Source organism: Gasterosteus aculeatus, chromosome 2 (genome assembly GCF_964276395.1).
Source record: "Gasterosteus aculeatus chromosome 2, fGasAcu3.hap1.1, whole genome shotgun sequence".
Lineage (NCBI taxonomy): Eukaryota > Metazoa > Chordata > Actinopteri > Perciformes > Gasterosteidae > Gasterosteus > Gasterosteus aculeatus.
In genome coordinates this window covers 6351998-6371425 of record NC_135689.1, presented here as the reverse complement: position 1 = coordinate 6371425, position 19428 = coordinate 6351998, and the positions used below count along the sequence as shown (strand labels likewise).

The 19428-nt window shown below is 46.2% G+C and overlaps 1 protein-coding gene across 7 annotated transcripts; it reads left to right on the top strand.

The window, feature by feature from the left end:
• Nucleotides 1-225: 225 nt before the first annotated feature.
• agap2 (ArfGAP with GTPase domain, ankyrin repeat and PH domain 2) lies at nucleotides 226-18991 on the top strand. Of its 7 annotated transcripts, XM_040192305.2 has the most exons (20): nucleotides 4581-5438; nucleotides 5527-6670; nucleotides 9953-10011; nucleotides 10373-10460; nucleotides 10797-10882; nucleotides 10964-11099; nucleotides 11214-11348; nucleotides 11445-11563; nucleotides 12297-12449; nucleotides 12602-12676; nucleotides 12908-13012; nucleotides 13469-13649; nucleotides 13939-14064; nucleotides 14195-14329; nucleotides 14505-14564; nucleotides 14855-15006; nucleotides 15572-15662; nucleotides 15757-15979; nucleotides 16373-16652; nucleotides 17327-18991. In XM_040192305.2, the coding sequence occupies exons 2-20, from the start codon at nucleotides 5536-5538 to the stop codon at nucleotides 17534-17536; spliced, it is 3549 nt and encodes a 1182-aa protein (XP_040048239.2). In that variant the 5' UTR covers nucleotides 4581-5438; nucleotides 5527-5535; the 3' UTR covers nucleotides 17537-18991. The 7 variants fall into 7 exon arrangements, with proteins under 7 accessions (XP_040048244.1, XP_040048243.1, XP_040048239.2 ...); XM_040192309.2 differs by lacking the exons at nucleotides 4581-5438; nucleotides 5527-6670 and adding an exon at nucleotides 293-690; XM_078088788.1 differs by having other exon boundaries at nucleotides 5403-6670.
• The last annotated feature ends 437 nt before the right edge of the window (nucleotides 18992-19428 follow it).

Below are 19428 nucleotides of genomic sequence, written 5' to 3'. Positions count from 1 at the left end.
ACACGAAAGGTTTTTACCAATTACAGCACTCCCCGAAAGAAAGCTGATTTGTAACATCCTGTTGCTGCAACGCCTCGAATTTCACTACTAACACTGAGTGAGAGACTGATTGTTATCGGAATTGCATACAGGAACATTTCATAAACGTATTGTCATACGGTGTATTCTTAACTTGTTGTAACACGGCACTTTATGTGAAACAAAGGGTGACATTTCCATCGTGTGGCCGCCGCAGCGCTTTGGTGGAACGTTGGTGTTGTGAGAATATGGTTTGAAATAAGGAAGTGAATTCAGTTCAGTTTGAACTCGCAGAGGAAACTGAGACACACGTTGTCGTGAGCTGGCGTTTGTGGTGTGGAGGGCGAGAGAGAGAGGAACCCGGAGCAAGCGGCCCGCCGCTTCTTCTTCTACTGCTGCTTCTGTGTCTCAGAGTGTCTGTTCGTCTTGTTGAACCAACAAGCAAGGAGTTTAAATGGGCTGAAGCGAGGCACCTTAGCTTCAGTTAACAGAGAGATCCATGTGTCAGGATGAACAGCAGCAGCAAATCAGCAAACTCCTGCGCAATAAAAGCAGAGATCAAGAGGTATGTGTCCCTCCAAAATGCACTCAACAGACTATCCAAGCAGTTTGAAAGAGTCACGGATCAACAGCTGCGCGCAGGACTTAAAGTTTACCTCCACAGCATTCAAGGTGAGCTCCTTTTTCCTTCTTTGTTTTAATTTGGGGAGTAAAGCGACGTGTTATGCTGACGTTCTGATCGCCAGATTGTCAGAATTCGGTGAATGCATGACTCTCAAGGTGCTCGCTACATTTCTTGAGATGATGAACAGGAAATAGATGGAGCCGACTTTCATTCACTGTGAGTTTGGTCCTTCCTGTCAACAAAATTAGTGATGGGGTGAGGGGGGGACATGATAGAGGACTGGTATCTTTCTCTCGGCTTCCTGTGTCGGACGGGGGGTGTCCATTTACAAGACGTCAATGCTCCTTTTATTCTCGTTTTACTCTGAGGGCAGAGGTTCACCTCTCGGCGTCTGATACATGGAGGCTTTTATCCATCAGTCAGCTGCCGGACACGGCCAATCAATGGCGAGATCCTTCAGCCGCTATCGCCATGGCAGCAGGATGAGACCTGCTTTGCGGCCTACTTCCTGTCTGCCTGTGAGCAAGCCGCCAGCAAAGCCACTTCCTTTCAGACGAGCGGGGCCTTTTAGACGTGAAGCCGATCGGTTTTACATCATTTCCTCATAACTCTACTTCCCACCGTTTCTTGGTAGTGTGACACGATTGTTTTACTGTCGTCCAACTCGCCGAAGGTTTTTCTTTAAGACATGTAAGACACGTCGTGGAGGAAGTATGCAGATATCTTAGAGTGTAAGACTGTACTCTGTTAAGAGTAAAAGTCATGCATTCAAAACAAAAAAAGTATTATCAGCTATATGGTAACTATATCAAAAGTAAAAGTACTTTGTTTGTAGTACCGACTGGTTCCAACAAAAGGTCGAGAGTATCGGTAATATCCTGTTTGTGTGGAGCATCGAGCTGCTCTACTGTTTGATTTCAAATCTAATATTTGGAGTTACTTTTCAGATTTAGATCTTACATTGAAAACACAATATAACTGAGATACAACAGATTTTTTAAAATTAAACCAGTGATACTGGCACATAAACTGTTAATGCTTTTGTACCATTACTCAAACATTTATAAATACAAGATTTTCACTCTCAGTGGAAGATTGTCATAGTTTGATATTGATACTTTTATTCTAAAGTGGCCATCTCAAATATTTTCATTTAAACAAATGTTTGTTAAATCCAAATCCATCACTTTACTCCTTTATTACATTAAATGCTGAACCTTCCACTGCATACATACATTGCACAACTCAAACCTGAGCCGGTCTAATCCGACACATCAGTGTGGCTACGAGGGCCCTTTAAGTCACTGTAATGCATTTTATGTATTAAGGGAAAAAAATCACAGATACATATTGTAGTATTAAAAGTACAACATGTAAGTATGAAGCAGACAGGGAAATACTCATGAGAACTACACCAGTGTGGCCAGACTGGGTGGAATGACCTTATGAAATAATCAGCTTACCTTTTGATATAATCTGTTAATTCATCAGTCGACTGTCTCCGTGTGAATCGTAGGGCATCAGCCCCCCCCGATGGATCTTGGTGTTCTTTGAGGTTTTTTGTTTTTTTCCGGGGATTGACAGATTTTGACACACTCTGCGAAGCACATCCCCTTCGTGTTCAACATTCGACAAATATATTTTTGAGGGTAGTATAATGAGGCTGCTGGGTGGAGGATGAAAGCCAGCGTATCCTCAGCGGGGCCTGGATCTGTGAGTGTAGACTTCACTGATGCTAAAAAGACAGACAGCCCCCTCCCCGTTTTGGACTTAATAAGCGAGTGTGTCCCGGGCAAATGCTGGAAAGAACGAAATGGAGAAAAAGGGTCAGGTGGAGCATTTAAAAGTGAGTCTGAGCGGTGTGTGTTCACTGCAGCATGGCATGCAGAGCAGGAAGGAATAAAAAAAAAAAACAGCAGGACCACTGCCCATTTGACAGCACCCGCCCATAGGTGTTAATTTACGCCTGTTCTTTGTTCGCATGCACGCAGGTCTCTTCAGATAGATTGTTTAAAAAAAAGTGCCTGTCTAAAGACAACAGCTCATGTGTACATTTCTGGAAATATTGAGTAGATTCGCCATGCAGCACCCGCAGGCTGCATGCGTGTTCTCACCGTTCTCCCTTGACATACATTTTCACATTGTATTTTTTATTTTAAAAGCAGCTATGGGGTTTTTATTCATCAATCTCGTTCTCGGTTGGAGGCTGCGTTCCGCTCCCAGGTTGTGTGTTTTTCCCCTTGAGCCGAGGGCGCCTGGTAGTCGGAGGTCTTTTGTATTCAGAGCGAGTAGTTACTGCCCTCTCCCTCCCTGACGGGTGAAGGCGAGGGGGGAGAGTGGGCCGAGCAGGTGGACAGTCAGATCGTGTATTACTGGATGATGGTGGGAGGCTGAGGCTGGTGCACTGGGAAAGGCATCATCTGATTTCACTTCAAGGATTTGTTTTTGTAATCAGAGAGTAATGCACGTGAAATTACACTAGATTACCGTAAGTGATGGAGGTGCGTAATCGTGTTTGCTGCAGTCTTTCTGTCTGAAGCACGCATCATTATTGCAGCAGTTTATCTTTATTTTATCTTCCTGGATTCTAATTTATGTTTCTTCATGATGAAGTTGATTTGATTTCAACTTTTCTAATAATGGCTTAATCAATCAATTGAAAAAATACTTAATTGTAGCTTCTCAAAGGTGAGGATTCGCTGCTTTTCAGAAATTGTCTCTATTTGTGTTCTTCATGTTGGTCGGACTAAAAGTGACATTTGGTCAACTTGGCTTCTAGAATTTTTTCCCGAATAAAAGGGTTCATGTAAAATATGATGTTGTTTTTGCGTATGGTCAACCACTGATGTCCAATATGCTGTGGTTCATGCTGTGAGCCCAGAGTGTACCCACTTCTGCTAATGAACACATAGCCGGCAATAGAATAGACGGATCAATAACCTCACAGGAAATCTCTTCCCCCCACTTGGTCCACGCAATGAAACACTCAAGCACACAGACACACCATTTTGATACAGAGATCATGGGAGGGATTGTGATACAGAGTGTACCACCGGAGGAGGAGGAGGAGGAGGAGGAGGAGGAGGAGGAGGAGGAGGAGGAGGAAGGACACAGAGATGATTGTGCCACCAGAGAGGAAGATTGTAACACCTTAGCAACAAACAAGCCGAGCCTCCTACCGAGGAGGAGCCACACGGAGCCGCACACACACACACACACACACACACACACACACACACACACACACACACACACAAAAAGACAGCTGAAGACAGATGGATGCTCTTGATAAAACTATTCTGACAGCTGTATAAATGAGACAGGGAGCAGACACTCTAAAAACAAACCCTGCCCCTGTTTTTTTTCCCTCCACAAACCCGCATCACCCTTCTGTTTGTTTGTTGTCATCCCTGACTAATCCTGCCTGCTCTCCCCGCCGCTGATCCTTTCTCCGGCGGTCTCCCCCCCATTTAGCAGCTCCAGCTTGCGTGTGCACTGCCTCACCACCAGCAGTTACCCGTTGCCTTAAACCCCCCCCTCCCCTCCCCTCCCCCTGCCGCCTCCTCTCCGGCATGCCTGGGAGAAAGATGGAGGGGAGGGGATGGGGTGGATGAGCAATAAAGAGCAGGGACTCTGCACAGAGAGAGAGAGAGAGAGAGAGAGAGGGGGGGGGATAAAGGAGTGAAAGGGAAAGAGGGGAAGCAGGATCCTTCTGCTTTGCATGGATTGCCTATTGGAACAAGGAGGGGCATGTGGAGGCAGGGACACTGGAGATCCCTGTCACTGTGTTGGTGGGAGCCGGAGAGAGAAACGCAGAGTGTGAACTGGGTGCACGTGTGTGTGTGCGCGCGCGTGTGTGCGATTCGACTCGTTGAACCTGTGCGACGGCGTCTCCATCGCGGGGGGTGGGGAGGAGAGGAGAGGGAAGGAGGGAGTTGTGTGGGGGGGGGTGGGGGACGGTGCGTTTTTGGCAGTGACTCGCCTCAGCGCATCCTGCGTTGCGTCCCGCTCGCCGCCTAATGCGCTCAGAGGACACGGGCCGCCCGGCGAGAGACAGCGACAGGGGCGTAGATGGCCGGACGCGCCCTGGCTCGGCCATGCATCTGCAGGTATCCGCCCGGGGCTTCTGTCGGCTTCTCCTGCTGCTCCCCGTCGCTCCTCGTCACTGTGCTTCCCGCGCGTCGCCGTCTTGCCGCTGCGCTCCCTGAATGGACGCGTCCGTCAACCCACATGCGTGGCCTGCAGTGAGAGCCCGCCAACCGGACCGGACTGCACGCAGCCCCCTCCCCCCCGGGTGTGCTGTGACACGCCGCTTTAGGGTGACACCGATCCGTTTTTACAGACGTTATACCTTTTCACCTTACAGCTGCTGTTGATCGCATTCTTGGTGACGTATGATGCGGGGCAGCTGTTATTCTGAATTGAATCCTGTTTTTTTATTTTGCTCTGAGTGAAGGATGGACTGAGCAACGTATCAGATGGGGGTGCTGCACATAGAATTAAGGTCAAGTAAATAATTACTATCAGGAATTAGGCGCCATAGTGGAGACTGGCTGCATTCATATGCAGTGGATAGATTTTAATTGGGTGTTTTCTAGGAACAAAAGAGCTGCTTGGACTGCACTGTCAGGAAGAGTGGATTCCTATATTCCCGAGGAATGAGAGTTACGATTAAAGAAGGATTCCGTGACAGAAATTAGTACCCCAAACAAAGAAATAGGGATTTGGGGGATGGATAAAACCGACAGCCGCTGTGCCGCTGTATCTTCCAAGGAGAAACTCATCAACTCGTCATGTAAGTTTCCGTCGTGCTGTCAGAGTCTCTCGCATCCCAAACTGTCGGTCCTTCGTGGTTTCATTCATCTACTGTGTGTCCGCTGAAGCCTGACCACATGAGCGGAGGCGGCGCCCTGCAGCAACGCACCACCTACCTCATCTCCCTCACCCTGGTCAAAGTAGAGGCTGTGGAGGAGAATGGAGGGGAGGCCAAGAACAGCACCCAGGGGAAGGAGGTGGAGGCCGGGCCTGGAGGACGGGCAGGAGGAGAGGCCGGGGTCAAAGGGGAGGCTGAAGGTGAAGCTCCTGCTTGGGATGAGAACGGAGCAGGACAACCACAAGGAGCTGAGGTTGCTGCGACTGTGAAAGGGAGCAAGTCACCTGATGAGCTCAAAGATGGCGGGAGAAAAGCCCTCATCCCTTTGACGGATGAACTGCCTTGTACCGTTGATGTCCCGATCAAAGGGAGTGAAAAGCCACCGTGCAACCTCTCAATCCCCACACCTGCCGAGAGGGCGGCGGTTCAGAAGACAAAGTCACCAGATGTTGACCTACCACAGGTGGAGAGGGCGCCCTCCACCCCAGAGGCAAAGCAATGCAGGTCACCACTACTGACCACCACGCCTCCAACGGAGGTGGTCGAGCCCAGCCGCACCCCAACCAGGACCAGCCTCCCCATCCGTCCGGTGGGACAGCGTCCCGTGAGTCTGCTGAAGTCTCACAGCAATGTGGCGACCCGCGGACGCGACTCCAGGGACGGCAGAGAGCGCAGCCCCACCTCAGCCCAGAGCCTGGACCGGAAGGACTCCCGCATGCCGACGCGCTCCCCGGGCCCCTGCAGGGCCTCATGGGCCGAGGCGAGCAGGCCCGACGGCTGGAGGGACCTGCGGGATGAAGCTCAGGCCGGAATGCCTCTGGAGATTGGCGGTGGCGTGGCTGCGGTGATGAGAGACATGCCCAGGAAGGACAGACTGAAGGCAGGTTCGGCCTCCCTACCCGCACCTGCGACCCTGGCCAACAAACCCGGCCGCAAAGGTAAAAGCCGCACGCTGGATAACAGTGACCTGAACAGCCTCTCGGAAGACCTGGGCCTGGTCCAGCAGGCGCAGCAGGGCAACCGAGGCTCCACTAAAGACAGAAAGATGCTCAAGTTCATCAGTGGCATTTTCACAAAGAGCAACTCGGGGTCAGCGGGGTCATCCGCCACAGCGCCACCTGTCTATATACAGAGAGACTCCAGCGAAGAGGAAGGTAGGAGGTCAAAACATCACTTTCGCCGCTTCTTTCACTGCTCGGTATCTTCATGTTGCAAACATTTATCAGACATGCAGCTGCCTCATGCACAGGCATCCATTTAAAATGAGCTGGGATGGGCCTGGGTGGGGTTTGTCTTTTTATTAAAGAACCCCACACAGAATACATTTACAGGCTATAATACTGTCACCTGCGGAGAAACGTCTCACCGAAGCCAAATTGACGACAGATGGAGTTCTTTGATCTGAGAACTGACAATAGATCATCTCGGACAGTCTTAATCTAATTCCCCTCAGAGTGGGCGCAGATTTCACACCGCTGGAGGGGTAATCTAGGCATAGACAGTCGAGCAGCGTTCCCAGCATGGGTTTTAATCTCATAACGAAGCCAAAGGGGAGAGGAGCTGGTGGCACGATCACGCATGGATTGTGCTGCTCTGGTGTGTTTTTTTTTTCTTCCTCAGCTTTATTTCCATATAGAGGAAAGACATGAGGCGATATTTATTCATCCACATCAAACAGGCAAGCGTACATCCACAGCCAATCAGAAACATCGCTAATCCTGTTTTTGATTTTCCACCCACTGCATGTTCTGCCACTAAATGGGGCTTCTTTTTTTTCCTCCTTCCCGCTCACTCTCGTCTTTGTCTCTGTCAGGCGTTCAATTTAAATTCCAACATCATGTCAGAAGCGCTCATGTGGAATTTTAAGATTTAGGATGGCCATCGCTGCCGCTGTGCCCTCTGTGCAGCGAGTCGACGGTCGCAGCGTACAACAGTGCGGCTTTCTCGCAAACATGTTTCCCAAAAGAAAGAGCGTCCGACTGTGTGTGTGTGCGTGTGTGTGTGTGTGTGTGTTTGATGGATTTATTCACTCATTGTGTATTCACACTGTCGCACGCACACGCCGACTGCACACACACACACACACACACACACACACACACACACACACACACACACACACACATGCATTTCAGCAAACACGTACACACAATACAGAGGGGCAGGAGGAAGTGTTGCCATGGCAACCGGCAGGACTGCTGCTGCTACAGAGGCAGAGTCTGATGAAACAGGGTGGAGGAGGTGTTGGGTTTGTGTGCGTCTGTGTGTGTGCGCACAGGTTGACACACAGACTGGGGATTGTGACAAAATTTCCCCCTAAAAGAATTTAATTCAGAAAATTGGCAGTTTTGGATGTGAGCTACAGGCGACATGTGGGAGTTTGCAGAGGGGATCACACACGATTGGTTTGGAGGAGAGTGTGTGGATAATTGGCTTTCTGTTTAAATCTGTGGGTCTAAGCAGCAGAAGCATCACACAGTCTGATCACTGTTGACAACAGCAGCGGGCCATAAAGAGAGCTTTGACTCAGACAAAGACAGGCAAAGTCTCTGTGTGCCTCCGGTTGTGTGGCAGTACTTGCACATTATCACCGGCTGCATCTGGGTGACGTTGGCCTGGACGTAGGCTGGAGTTTAATCGTCGTCTGTCTTTGAAGGACATATCACACATTCACACCCAGCGTGGCGGCCACTACAGTCTGCCAAAACCTCCCGTTCTCCTCTGTTGTCATTCTGTGATTTAACTCGTTCCCCTTTTGTCGTTTTCTGATTATTTAGTCTCTCAATTAGCTTTAGAAGCAAATTTTCCTGTATTGCAAACACATCCAGTGAACTATATCAACGTGTAAGTGATGGATTGGCGTTTAGTATTAAACATCATATGCTAGATCTCAATGGCGTTGTATCTACAGTATTTGGCCTTTCATAACCCGTTCACATTTTTTCCCACTAGCTTACTTTCCAATTAAATGCAAACATTCCATTATATTCCCATCAGCCTCAACTGTGCTTTGTGTTTAATGCTGGTTACCAAATGTTGGGATGCTAACTCGCCAAACTAACCCAGTGAACAATAAACGTGCAAAACATCAGAATGTTAAAACCATTGTGAGCATCCTGCTGTTAGCTGTTAGCATTGCTGTAGTTACTACTCTTTAATGTAATATACTTTCCAGTTGATTAAAAACACCTGGTAAAAAACGAATAAGAAATACAACAGTTCTGCTATAAATCCTTCATGGAAATTATAATGTCCAGTATAAAAAAAAACAGTTCTAAAGGTGTTCATTCAGCCGGTCATTTTGGAGGCTGCAGTTTGTTTGAACTGTATTGCGTTATATTGACACAGACATGTGTTTCTATTATTTTGTCCATCCTATTTATAAACAGGACGACGCCAAATGCAGCGTGTTTAACACAATGAATCAACGCCTTCAGCTTCACAGGCTTCGATACAACAGCATTAGGGTTAGTTTTTGTTAGACGTACCTAATAAACTAGCAAATGTTTGTTCCAGTCGCTGAATCATTTTCAGACTCTCCTCTGGGTTTTTCTTTATTCTCGTCCCTTTGAAGCTGCAGTTGGTTTTGATGGTCACATCACCTCACTGTTCCCCAGCAGGCACAGCTGTGCGCAGCCCGACCTTTCTGACTTCTATACTGCTAGATGTGCACGCGTGTTTGTGTGTGTGTGCATGCATATGGTTCGGGATACAACAAATACTACTCAACATTGACGTAATAAAACAATGTGTCCGTTTTGAGCCGATGATTTGTCGATTGATCCAATAGTCATCTGCCAGAAAAATGAAACAAGGTCCTATAATATTTTGATTATCAATTCATGTTTTCAGCCATTTTTCAAGTGAAGATTACACTTATTATTTGGTACTAGATGCGTGGCTTCCCTCTGTGATTTATTGTTTTAAATGAATTGTATAAATGTTAATGTATGTATGACCTTTTTATATTCAAAGTCGGAGTTCATTTGAGAATCGAAAAAGTAATCGTTATTTGCAGGTCTAGCTCAGAGGAGAGACGCCGTTAAAATCCATTGGTGAGTCTTTGAATGACAGCTGAAGTGGAGGATCCACTAAAGAACACATTAACTCACCGCACAGCTGCCCTTCAGTTATGGCACACGGGGTAGGCGGGGGGGGGGGTGGGGGGCAAAGTGGATAAAGAGCAGTGTAAGCGACGTGGGTTAGTTTCACTCTGTGGCCGGATCCCCCCCGACGTGACTGAAGGGTTTACACTCATTAAGAAGACCTACGAGGCCACGCGTGTTCGTACCGTGGTCTTACACACACACACACACACACACACACACACACACAGAAAGGCATTTATCGTGGCTGTTTCACTGTACAACGTCAAAATGATGAATCTCTCTCTGCGTCTCTGCCTCACTGACTGATTCTTCTCTGCCTCTCTCTAGTAAATATTGCCAACAGCCAGGAGTGGACCCTCAGCAGATCCATCCCAGAGCTCAGACTGGTGAGGCAAAACACGGCCAGTACAACACCTTCTTTATTCTTAAAAAACAAACATATGAATTCATTTCAACATTTAAGAAGCACGTCAACAGGAACAGAAGAAGCCTCACTGACCTGCTGCACGTAATAAAGTGGCCACTCGTTATACTGTAACATACTTTGTTGTGAAGTGGTCAGTTTAAAGAACTATTCCTTTGTTAAAGTCAAAGGATCTGAATGCTTCTTCCACTACTGAACACAAACACACTCAGAGGAGGAACCATGGGTTTTATATTCAGCCCGAGAGTTATATTTGAAGTAAAACTCATCGAGCTCACTGACACAGAGTGAACAGTGTTGTACTTCCTTCCCTCTTCTCTTAGGGCATTCTGGGAAGTATAAAAAGCGGCAAGTCAGCGTTGGTGAACAAATATATCACCGGCAGTTATGTTGCTCTGGAGAAGCCTGAGGGTAAGAAACACTAAAAGCATGTAATAAAGTGCTTTTAAGTATTTTACTTATTTACAAGTGTAGATACTTGATGGCAGTTTACTAATAATCTGAGGTAATTTTCCATGCAGGAGTTTTTACTGATTTAATACTAATACTAAGTAGATTATCTAAATGCGTCCTCTAGCACGGGTCCTTTGACGCCGATAAAAATGTTTCGGTTTATAAATAACAATTCTTAGAAAATACATTTTTATCCCAAAGCCTGCTTGTCACATTTGATTTGCTGCCGTCTGATGTGTGTGTGGCTTCATCATCTGTCGTGCTGCTGTCGTTGTCTTTCATCGTCTCCATCAGGTGGCAGATATAAAAAGGAACTGTTGGTGGACGGACAGAGTAATTTATTACTGATCCGGGAGGAAAATGGACCACCTGATGCACAGGTGTGTGTGAGCAACGGAGAGAGAGTTGGTGTGCAAAACCATCGTATACCCGCGTCCTCCCTTATCCTCTTTCTCCTTCAGTTCAGCAGCTGGGTGGACGCGGTGATTCTGGTTTTCAGTCTGGAGAACGAGGGCAGCTTCCAGGAGCTCTACCAGCTCTACAGCCAGCTAAGTGCACACCGCACGGACATCCCGGTCATCGTGGTCGGCACGCAAGGTCAGCACCATCACGGAGTTGTTAAAATAATATGAAGATTAAAAAATGCTGTCATGAGGTGACTACAATGTGTAATCGTGTCTTACAGTTTTCTATTCACTGATACGTTTCCAGATAAAATCAGTAGCACCAACCCTCGTGTGATCGAGGACCAGAGGGCCAGACAGCTGTGTGTCGACGTGCGTCACTCGCTGTTCTACGAGACCTGCGCGACTTACGGCTTCAACGTGGACCGAGTGTTTTCAGAGGGTGAGTCGACTGAACACCCGGCGGAAGCGGCAGTGTTGGCGACGCGCACCCGAGTAGCGACGAGTGAAACGCGTTGACATCCATGTGTTTTTCCAGCGGCCCAGAAGATTGTAGCTCAGAAGAAGCAGGCGGCGCTTCAGGCCTGCAAGTCTCTCCCCAACTCTCCCAGTCACTCTGGAGGCTCCACACCGGGATCAGCGTCGTTCCCCGGACAGGTACCTCATCCTGTCGGCTTTTAATTTGACCATTTCAATATTATGCACCTTCTGAATTTGTTTGTTTGAGATTATTAATAGAAAACACAAATCAACTAATCATTACATATGATTATAATGATATAATAATATAAGTCCTGAATCATTTTCCATATAAAAAATACTTTGAAATCAGCCTATTTTCTTCGACATTATGCAGACGACTCAATAACTTTTCTCCAGTGATAATCAAATGTTTCATATTTGACACTACAATACTTATTGTGTAAATCAAAAATATATTTAATAGCACTATTTCACACAGATTCGCACATGGGAACAGTTCTAAAGTCGAGACAGGATATCAGATATCAGAGCGATGAATGCGAACACATTCAGGTGTGAAGCTTGTAATTGTTCTCTTATTTGGGACATAAGACCCGATGGAAACAGGACACGGATGAAGGTGTTCTCCTGTTGCCATGCTGCTGCTTTTTTTACTGCCCAACTACATAAAGCTTCAGCCGCATTTCATAGCGATGCCGATCCACAGGACAATCTTTTTTACATCATCCATCAAACTGAAATCTCAAAGCCGTCATCACTCCTTCCACATCCATCTCAGCTCCATCGGTAGCACCTCTACCTCAGCCGTTTCATCACTTTTCATGTCATTTTCCCTCTCTCCATCTCCCCCCCTCCCCTCCCACCTCCATCCCCATCCACCGTGCCTCCGTATCCCTACACCCTTCAGGCCAGTAATGGCCCGAGTTGTGGCTACGCCTACTCCCTCCCCTCCACCCCTGTGATCGCTCACAGAGATCTGCGGGTTGCACAGGCAGAGGGGGGAGGCAGCGTCAACTCCCGTTCTCTGAAAGGCATCCCCAGACGGCCGTCCCTCTTCAAGGTCAGTCGTTGCCAACTGCCGGGGGTCTCACACCTTTTTTGGTCTCCCGTCATCTCTCGCCACCATTTCACTGCATTCAGCTCCGCCGCTGCCCCTCCTCGCCCCCGTCACCCCGTCTAAAACGCCTCCCTGCTCTCGGTTTGTTATTTCAGAACCGGGACTCGGATAAGAAGTCCGGTGATCCCAAAGGAGACCTGAGCGGCGCGCGGGGCGTCCCCATCAAACAGGTTTGGTTGACATGGCAACAAAAATGAACTATTCAGCAAAGCTGATGTACCGATTCCCAAGACGAGAATCAGTATCAACCTTTCTCAAGGGTGTGCTATTAATATTGTGCTTTTTAGCTATTGTTGTCGGAACGTTTCACCCTTTGAGGAAATCGCCTTGACTCTAAATTCAGGTAGATTCACACGGCCGTTTGTTGCGTGTGCAGTGACCCGGCTTGTTGTCTCTGACAGAGCATCTTGTGGAAGAGAAGCGGCAGCTCTCTGAATAAGGAGTGGAAGAAGAAATACGTCACCCTCTCCAACAATGGAACGCTGTCCTACCACTCCAGCTCCAGCGTAAGAGAACAACAAAAGACAGTAAAAAAACGCATTCAGTGTTTTTACTGTGAAGGAGATCATATCTGCAGTTATGGTTTTCAACACTGGAAGAATTGCTTTGAAGCTTTTACCAACCATTGATTTATTTTTAATTTTTTCCAGATTGCATTAAGAGTGATTTAACATTTTGAGATTCGTTTTAAAGTGGTGGAAGGTGACAGAGTACATTTATTCAAGTATTATACTTAATTTCATGTTACCTTTTTCTTTCACTTACAGTGCAATTCAATTGCAAATATTGTATTTGCATCTGTGATAATCAACAAATAAAAGATGTTGTATTATTACAGGCCAAGTGAATTCAACTTGTAATTTGTAAGAGGAAGTATCACTTCCTTTAAAAGTTGCATATTTTAGTTCATCAGTACTTCTGATAAATAATGTCCAATATGCAAATACAATCGTCCGTTTCAGGACTACACGCAGAACATCCATGGAAAAGAAATTGACCTGCTGCGCGTGACAGTTAAAGTTCCCGGGAAACGTCCTCCGAGAGCCGTGGCTCCTGCAGGGCCCTCACCTGTCCCCCCCGGCGCCGCACCTGGAGTCAACGGGCTGAGTAAGGATCCAACAGCCACCGAAGGCACCAGCACAGGTACTTCTTCTTTGTACATGTACTTTTTTACTTATAATTATCTTTTAAATACGATGCGTTGTTACAAGTTAAACTACCTAATATAATGTTATAATATGCAGTATCATACATAATATAATATTGCAAAACTAATAGGAAATATTCTTATTTATTGTCATTCATTATAATGTATACACTTTTGTAATAAATTATAGTTAAAGTAAATTGTCTATCTTAGTGAATATGCATTACAAAACAGGATTCCCTTGTTTTAAATTTGACATAAATGTGTATGTGTATAAACCTTCAGTTCCCCAGTTGTGTCCAGCCACTCTGTCTGTGGTGGATGACCGGTCCGGCGTCCTGCTGCCTCACGGAGGAGACAGAGGACTTCAACGCTGCGCCTCGTCATTGTCCGCCAAAGCACAAAGTGTTGGTACGAGCACACGGAAATAAAAGCCTTTCGGCCACCGGTTTGAAAAACCACTGGAGCTCCACTGTGATTGTTTTCAATGCTCTCACAGATGCACAATATGTCATTCACTATTTTTCGCACCAAACGGCAGATGCTCTTGAGGGAGCAGCCGGTCCTTTCGCTGGAAAAGATCCCGGCCAATCGTCTCCGATGAGCGACAGGAAGAAGAACAGGAGGAAGAAGAGCATGAACCAGAAAGGAGATGCAGCCGTAGGGCAGGCTGAAGGTAACTCAACATATATATATATATATATATATAATTTACATTTACACATTCCTCTGTCAGCAACAGATTAGTGCTTGCGTTTCTCTATATACTTCTTTGAAGTCTTTTCTTAACACTTTTACTTTCTCTGTTTCTCTTCCTCCTCTTATCCCTGCGCTCATCTCTTGCTCTGCAGCCAAGCGAAAAATGTGGAAATTAAAGAGCTTTGGTAGCTTGAGAAACATTAATAAAACAGGTAACAAGTGAGGGTGGATGGAGCTGAATCGGCATGTGCTCTGATCTACGTTCTTTTCATTTTCCTCTTCACTACACTTTGACTGTGACACCACCAAAGATTTTCCCGTTCTCCCCTTCCATAGAATCATTTGTTTGTTCTGTATTGTGTTGCGTTTGTGTTTTCTTCTTCCCAAAGTGACTCTTTGGATTCATAATCCCCATAACATCCCGCCACGTTAAACTATCCGTCCCCTGTACAGACTCGCCGTCCGTACTGATGTTTGTTTGCGCTCCTCTTTCTACCCGCAGACGAGGAGAACGCAGACTTCATCATCGTGTCGTTCACCGGGCAGACGTGGCACTTTGAGGCTCCGAGTCTGGAGGACCGCGACTCCTGGGTCTCGGCCATAGAGAGCCAGATCCTGGCCAGCCTGCAGTCCTGTGAGAGCGGCAGAAGCAAGGTACGCTGGTTTTAATCAGGTTCCCAACGGGAGCACAAGCGTGTCCTGCTCTTCTTCTAGCGCTGTGAACCGTACCCGATAGAACCGCGCTCACACAGTCCTGATGAACCCGATTAGTGAGAATTTCACGAGGCCTACAAAATGCAAATATAATAGTCGAGGATGTTATTTTGTCTGGGTTTTAACTTTGATGGTAGCATATGTACTCATGAATATGCATTATTATTATTATTATAGAGACTTTGTAGGTCAGATTCAAAATAGCTCTAAATTATGTATCTGTGTCGGAAGCTCCCTTCTGTGAACACAAGGGTTCTGGTTCTGGCGGCTGGAAAGGAGAGCACAAAGACACATTGCTAATCACTGACTGCGACTGTTGGAGGGATGCAGGACGGCGGCTCATATGCGGGACATGGAGCTGGGGGGAAGCGGGGCGGAGAGACCCATGTCTCCGTAATCAATACACACGGCGCATCGTCACGCGTTACCGTTCATTCTTTGCCGCATAGGTGGTGGTTCGGGTTTGAACACGTGCGTCCGTGTGTTGTTGTTGTTGTTGTTGCAGGCTCGGAGGAGCAGCCAGAGTGAGGCTGTAGCGCTGCAGGCCATCCGCAACGCCAAGGGCAACCATCTGTGCGTCGACTGCGAGGCACCAAGTGAGCACGGCAGAGTACAAGCACCACACAAAACGAGTAGTACAACCAGTGCGTGTGGAAATAGTGAAGTCACCACGCTGTCTCCGTGCTGCAGATCCCACCTGGGCCAGCCTCAACCTGGGCGCGCTCATCTGCATCGAGTGCTCCGGGATCCATCGCAACCTGGGGACCCACCTGTCCCGCGTGCGCTCGCTGGACCTGGACGACTGGCCGGGGGAGCTCACGCAGGTCCTGGCGGCCATCGGGAACCACACGGCCAACAACCTGTGGGAGAGCTGCACCCAAGGGCGAACCAAACCCACGCCGACCGCCACCCGGTGGGTGTTCACAGCAACGCAGATGTTCAGATGAATAATGCAGCAGGCTCGTTTCAGGCCACTCTCACGCAGTGTGTGAATCTATTCGTAAACTCTGGCGTGATAGATGATAGCGTACATATGGATCATTAATAACTGGCAATAACTGTTAATTATTGATCGGGTAATCATTCACAGCTTGATAGCTGTTATTATGAGCACACACATTAATAAGTGTGTTGCTAAACATTCATCAACATTTATGTCTGTTTGACAGAAGAAATCCTGTTATCTCTCCGTTTTAGGAGAAGGGGAAGACATTTTTTCTGATTAGGTACATTAGTCAGTATAACTAGGATTCCCTTGAAGTACGTCCTATGCGTGACTGCGTCTCCTGTGTGCCTTCTATCCAAGTGAGGAAAGAGAGTCGTGGATCCGCGCAAAGTACGAGCAACGGGCCTTCGTGCCGCCCCTCCAGCCGCCGCCGGGTCCCCAGCTTCCAGGTGACGACATGCCGGCGTGGCTGCTCTCCGCCGTGACCGAGAGAGACCTGCCCAGGCTGCTGCTGCTTCTGGCCCACAGCACCAAGGAACGGATCAACGCTCAACCGACCGGGGAGACCTCGCCGCCTCGCTCGGCCCTGCACGCGGCCTGTCAGCTGGGGGACGTGGTCATGACACAGCTGCTCGTTTGGGTGGGTTTCTCCTGTTCGCGTTCGCTCTGACGTCCTGTTAGGATTCCTCAAAGGTCACTGCTCGTACATGACGAGGAGAGTGGAGCGGCGTTTTTCATGATATTAGTTTGACGTAATACACATAATGCTTTGTGAATGTAGTCTTTAGGTTTCTATTAAGTTCAACGCACAAAGAAGGAAATAAAAGTATTTCCACCGCAGCAGGTCCCCTAAGGGCGATAGGACCTTTAGAGGAAGTCACAGGTTGAAGTAGAGGTCGATTTAGTATCAGATTTTAAATGGGAGACATGCAAAAGCAGATACAAAGAAGTCTGTGTTGAAACTTCCTCTTTTCTGAGTGAACCGTCAACCGTATTTAGCTTCAGATACATCCCAAAACAGTATTTTCAACAGTTGGCTTTGTTTAGTTCCTTTGGTCCCACAGTTACTGGAACCTTTTGGTGAAAACTACTGTGTGGCACGTGGAGGTTTAGTGCAATAAAGTCTCCATGACCTGGTAAACCAGCTGCAGGCCTTCACGCCGCTCACTTAGCGTGTACTTTTATCACAAATGTGTTTGATTGTGATGTTTTTCAGCAGCACGTCTGGTTTGCTGTCCTGCCTTTAATCGGTATTTACTTAATAAATTAATGAATAAGCTCGTCAATGATCCTGTATTGTCTCTTCCCCCCCAGTACGGAATTGACGTGAAAGCGAAAGATAACCAAGGCCAGACGGCCATGAAGATGGCCAGAAAAATCGGCAGCAAAGGCTGCATTGATATTTTGCTGCAGCACGGCTGTCCCAACGAGACGTCCCCCACCACTGCCACGCCCGTCCTCTCCCGCCGGTCCAGCACCGCCAGCCTGGGCCGAACCAGCTCCAGCAGGAAACGGGTGTCGTAGCGCCAACTCAAGATGACCCCCGACGCCGCCCCCCCCCTCCCTCCTCCGCGGAGCGCCTGGTGACGACTGGGGGATGCTTTTGTTTAGAGTTTTTTTTTTTAAATTTTCAACTGTTACAACGGAGAGCGGCGTACTTTAACGACAGGACTACATTGTAGTACTACGGATACACAAGATACTCTCCGAAGACCGAACATATCAAACAACCTAAAAGCAATATTCATTGAATTTTGTTGATGACACAGATGTTGCTGGGATACTGTGTTGTTGTTGTTGTCGACATCATTTAAAAATGACTCGGGCTGAACTTTGAGGCTGTCTTCTGTAGTTTTAGAGCAGACAAACTGCACATTGTTTCACTTCCTCAAGGAGAAGTGCAATAATCCAAATATGACGATGAAAAGCAACAAATTGTGGAGCGAACTATGTCTGTACGGTCGATACGTCGAGAGGGTGCTGCTTTTATTCAAATTTGTTGTGACTGGACCAAAACAGCTATTATTTTCTTTGGCTTTACAAATGAAATCTACATGTCCTGTTGCTAGTGTTGTGTGCCCGCGGCAGCAGTACGAAGGCCAGTTTGGTCAATATAAACAGTTTTTCAGTGACAACTCAGCTGAAATGATTCTGCTTAGACTAGAAAAATGAATGGTTTGAAAAATGAAGTATATCAGTGTTACTATCACAGGTCAGAGATATGGCGTTTTATTATACTGTAAATGTACCTATACTACATACTTAATGTCAAATTGTAACGAAGACACATCAGAAAAATCAAAGAATGAATTTTGTAAATGATTTCTACTGGTAGGTTTGACATGTTTTTTTAATCGTCTTATCATTTCCTATTTCTTACATGTCATGAAAGCATAAACCAGTAAACAAAAAACGTTTGCATAATGTAAAGATGTGGCTGTTTGTTTAAACGTTTTGGGGGGGATGGCCAACAACTACATAAAGACATTATTCATGTTCATGTTACTGTTGTGTAGGTCTATCCCATGAGTTTACAGTGAAGTATGAAAAGTTGCAGGTGTCATTGTTATTTCGGACACTTTGTTGGTTGTGTGAATCTGTCATGAGCTAAAAAATAAACTTTTTTTAATTAGCATTATCAGGATAATTTGTGTTGTTTTATTTTGTCTTTGTCTGTGCCTGTCTGCTGCAATTTTGTTTATAGCATGTTTTTCGATGTGGAATGTAACTAATGATAATAGTACAAATTTGAAGTACTTGTGACTTAGTTGAAAATCTCCTCTTTGCTCTTTTATATTTCTACTACAACACATTTGTTTGACATTCGTTACTAGTAAACTTCATAATAGATTCAAAATATAAATGAATGAAATCTGATGAGTTTGGATAAAGCCAGTAGTAAAGCCCACCTTTACCAGCTGAAACATTATGTACATGAATGCAACAATAAATAAAATCAATATATTATTCTGAAATGAACCATTCTGATCATGAGTTGTTTTATTTTTTATATTTTTAGCCCATGTTGATATGAATACACTAATTTTACAAGGTGGTATTAATGATAATTCTATGATTTACTTCATTATATTCATTTGTCAGCTGAAGTTACAAATGATTACAAGATAAAAATTAAAGCTGAAAGTGGATTCCAACCATTCAAATGTCCTTTAATGTTTCCTCTTTTGTTGCACAACATCATATGAGAACACAACATAAGAGCTGACCGAATACAAATACTTACTATGTTGAAACATAGTTCAAATTCTACAATTTAAGAATGATTCTGTTCCTACAACACATACTTAGAATATAAAAGCATTACAAATATCAGAAAGGAAAATAAAATTCAGCTTAGCCAATATTTACACGTTTATTTTTATTTTAAATCTCGTTTTTTTTCTGCCAACAATATA

Coding starts and splice junctions, on each gene's coding strand:
- agap2 (XM_040192305.2), top strand. CDS start 5,536: ATGAGCGGAGGCGGCGCCCTGCAGCAACGCACCACCTACCTCATCTCC. Junction 15,980..16,372: donor CCCACGCCGACCGCCACCCG/GTGGGTGTTCAC, acceptor CTTCTATCCAAG/TGAGGAAAGAGAGTCGTGGA. Junction 16,653..17,326: donor TGACACAGCTGCTCGTTTGG/GTGGGTTTCTCC, acceptor CTTCCCCCCCAG/TACGGAATTGACGTGAAAGC.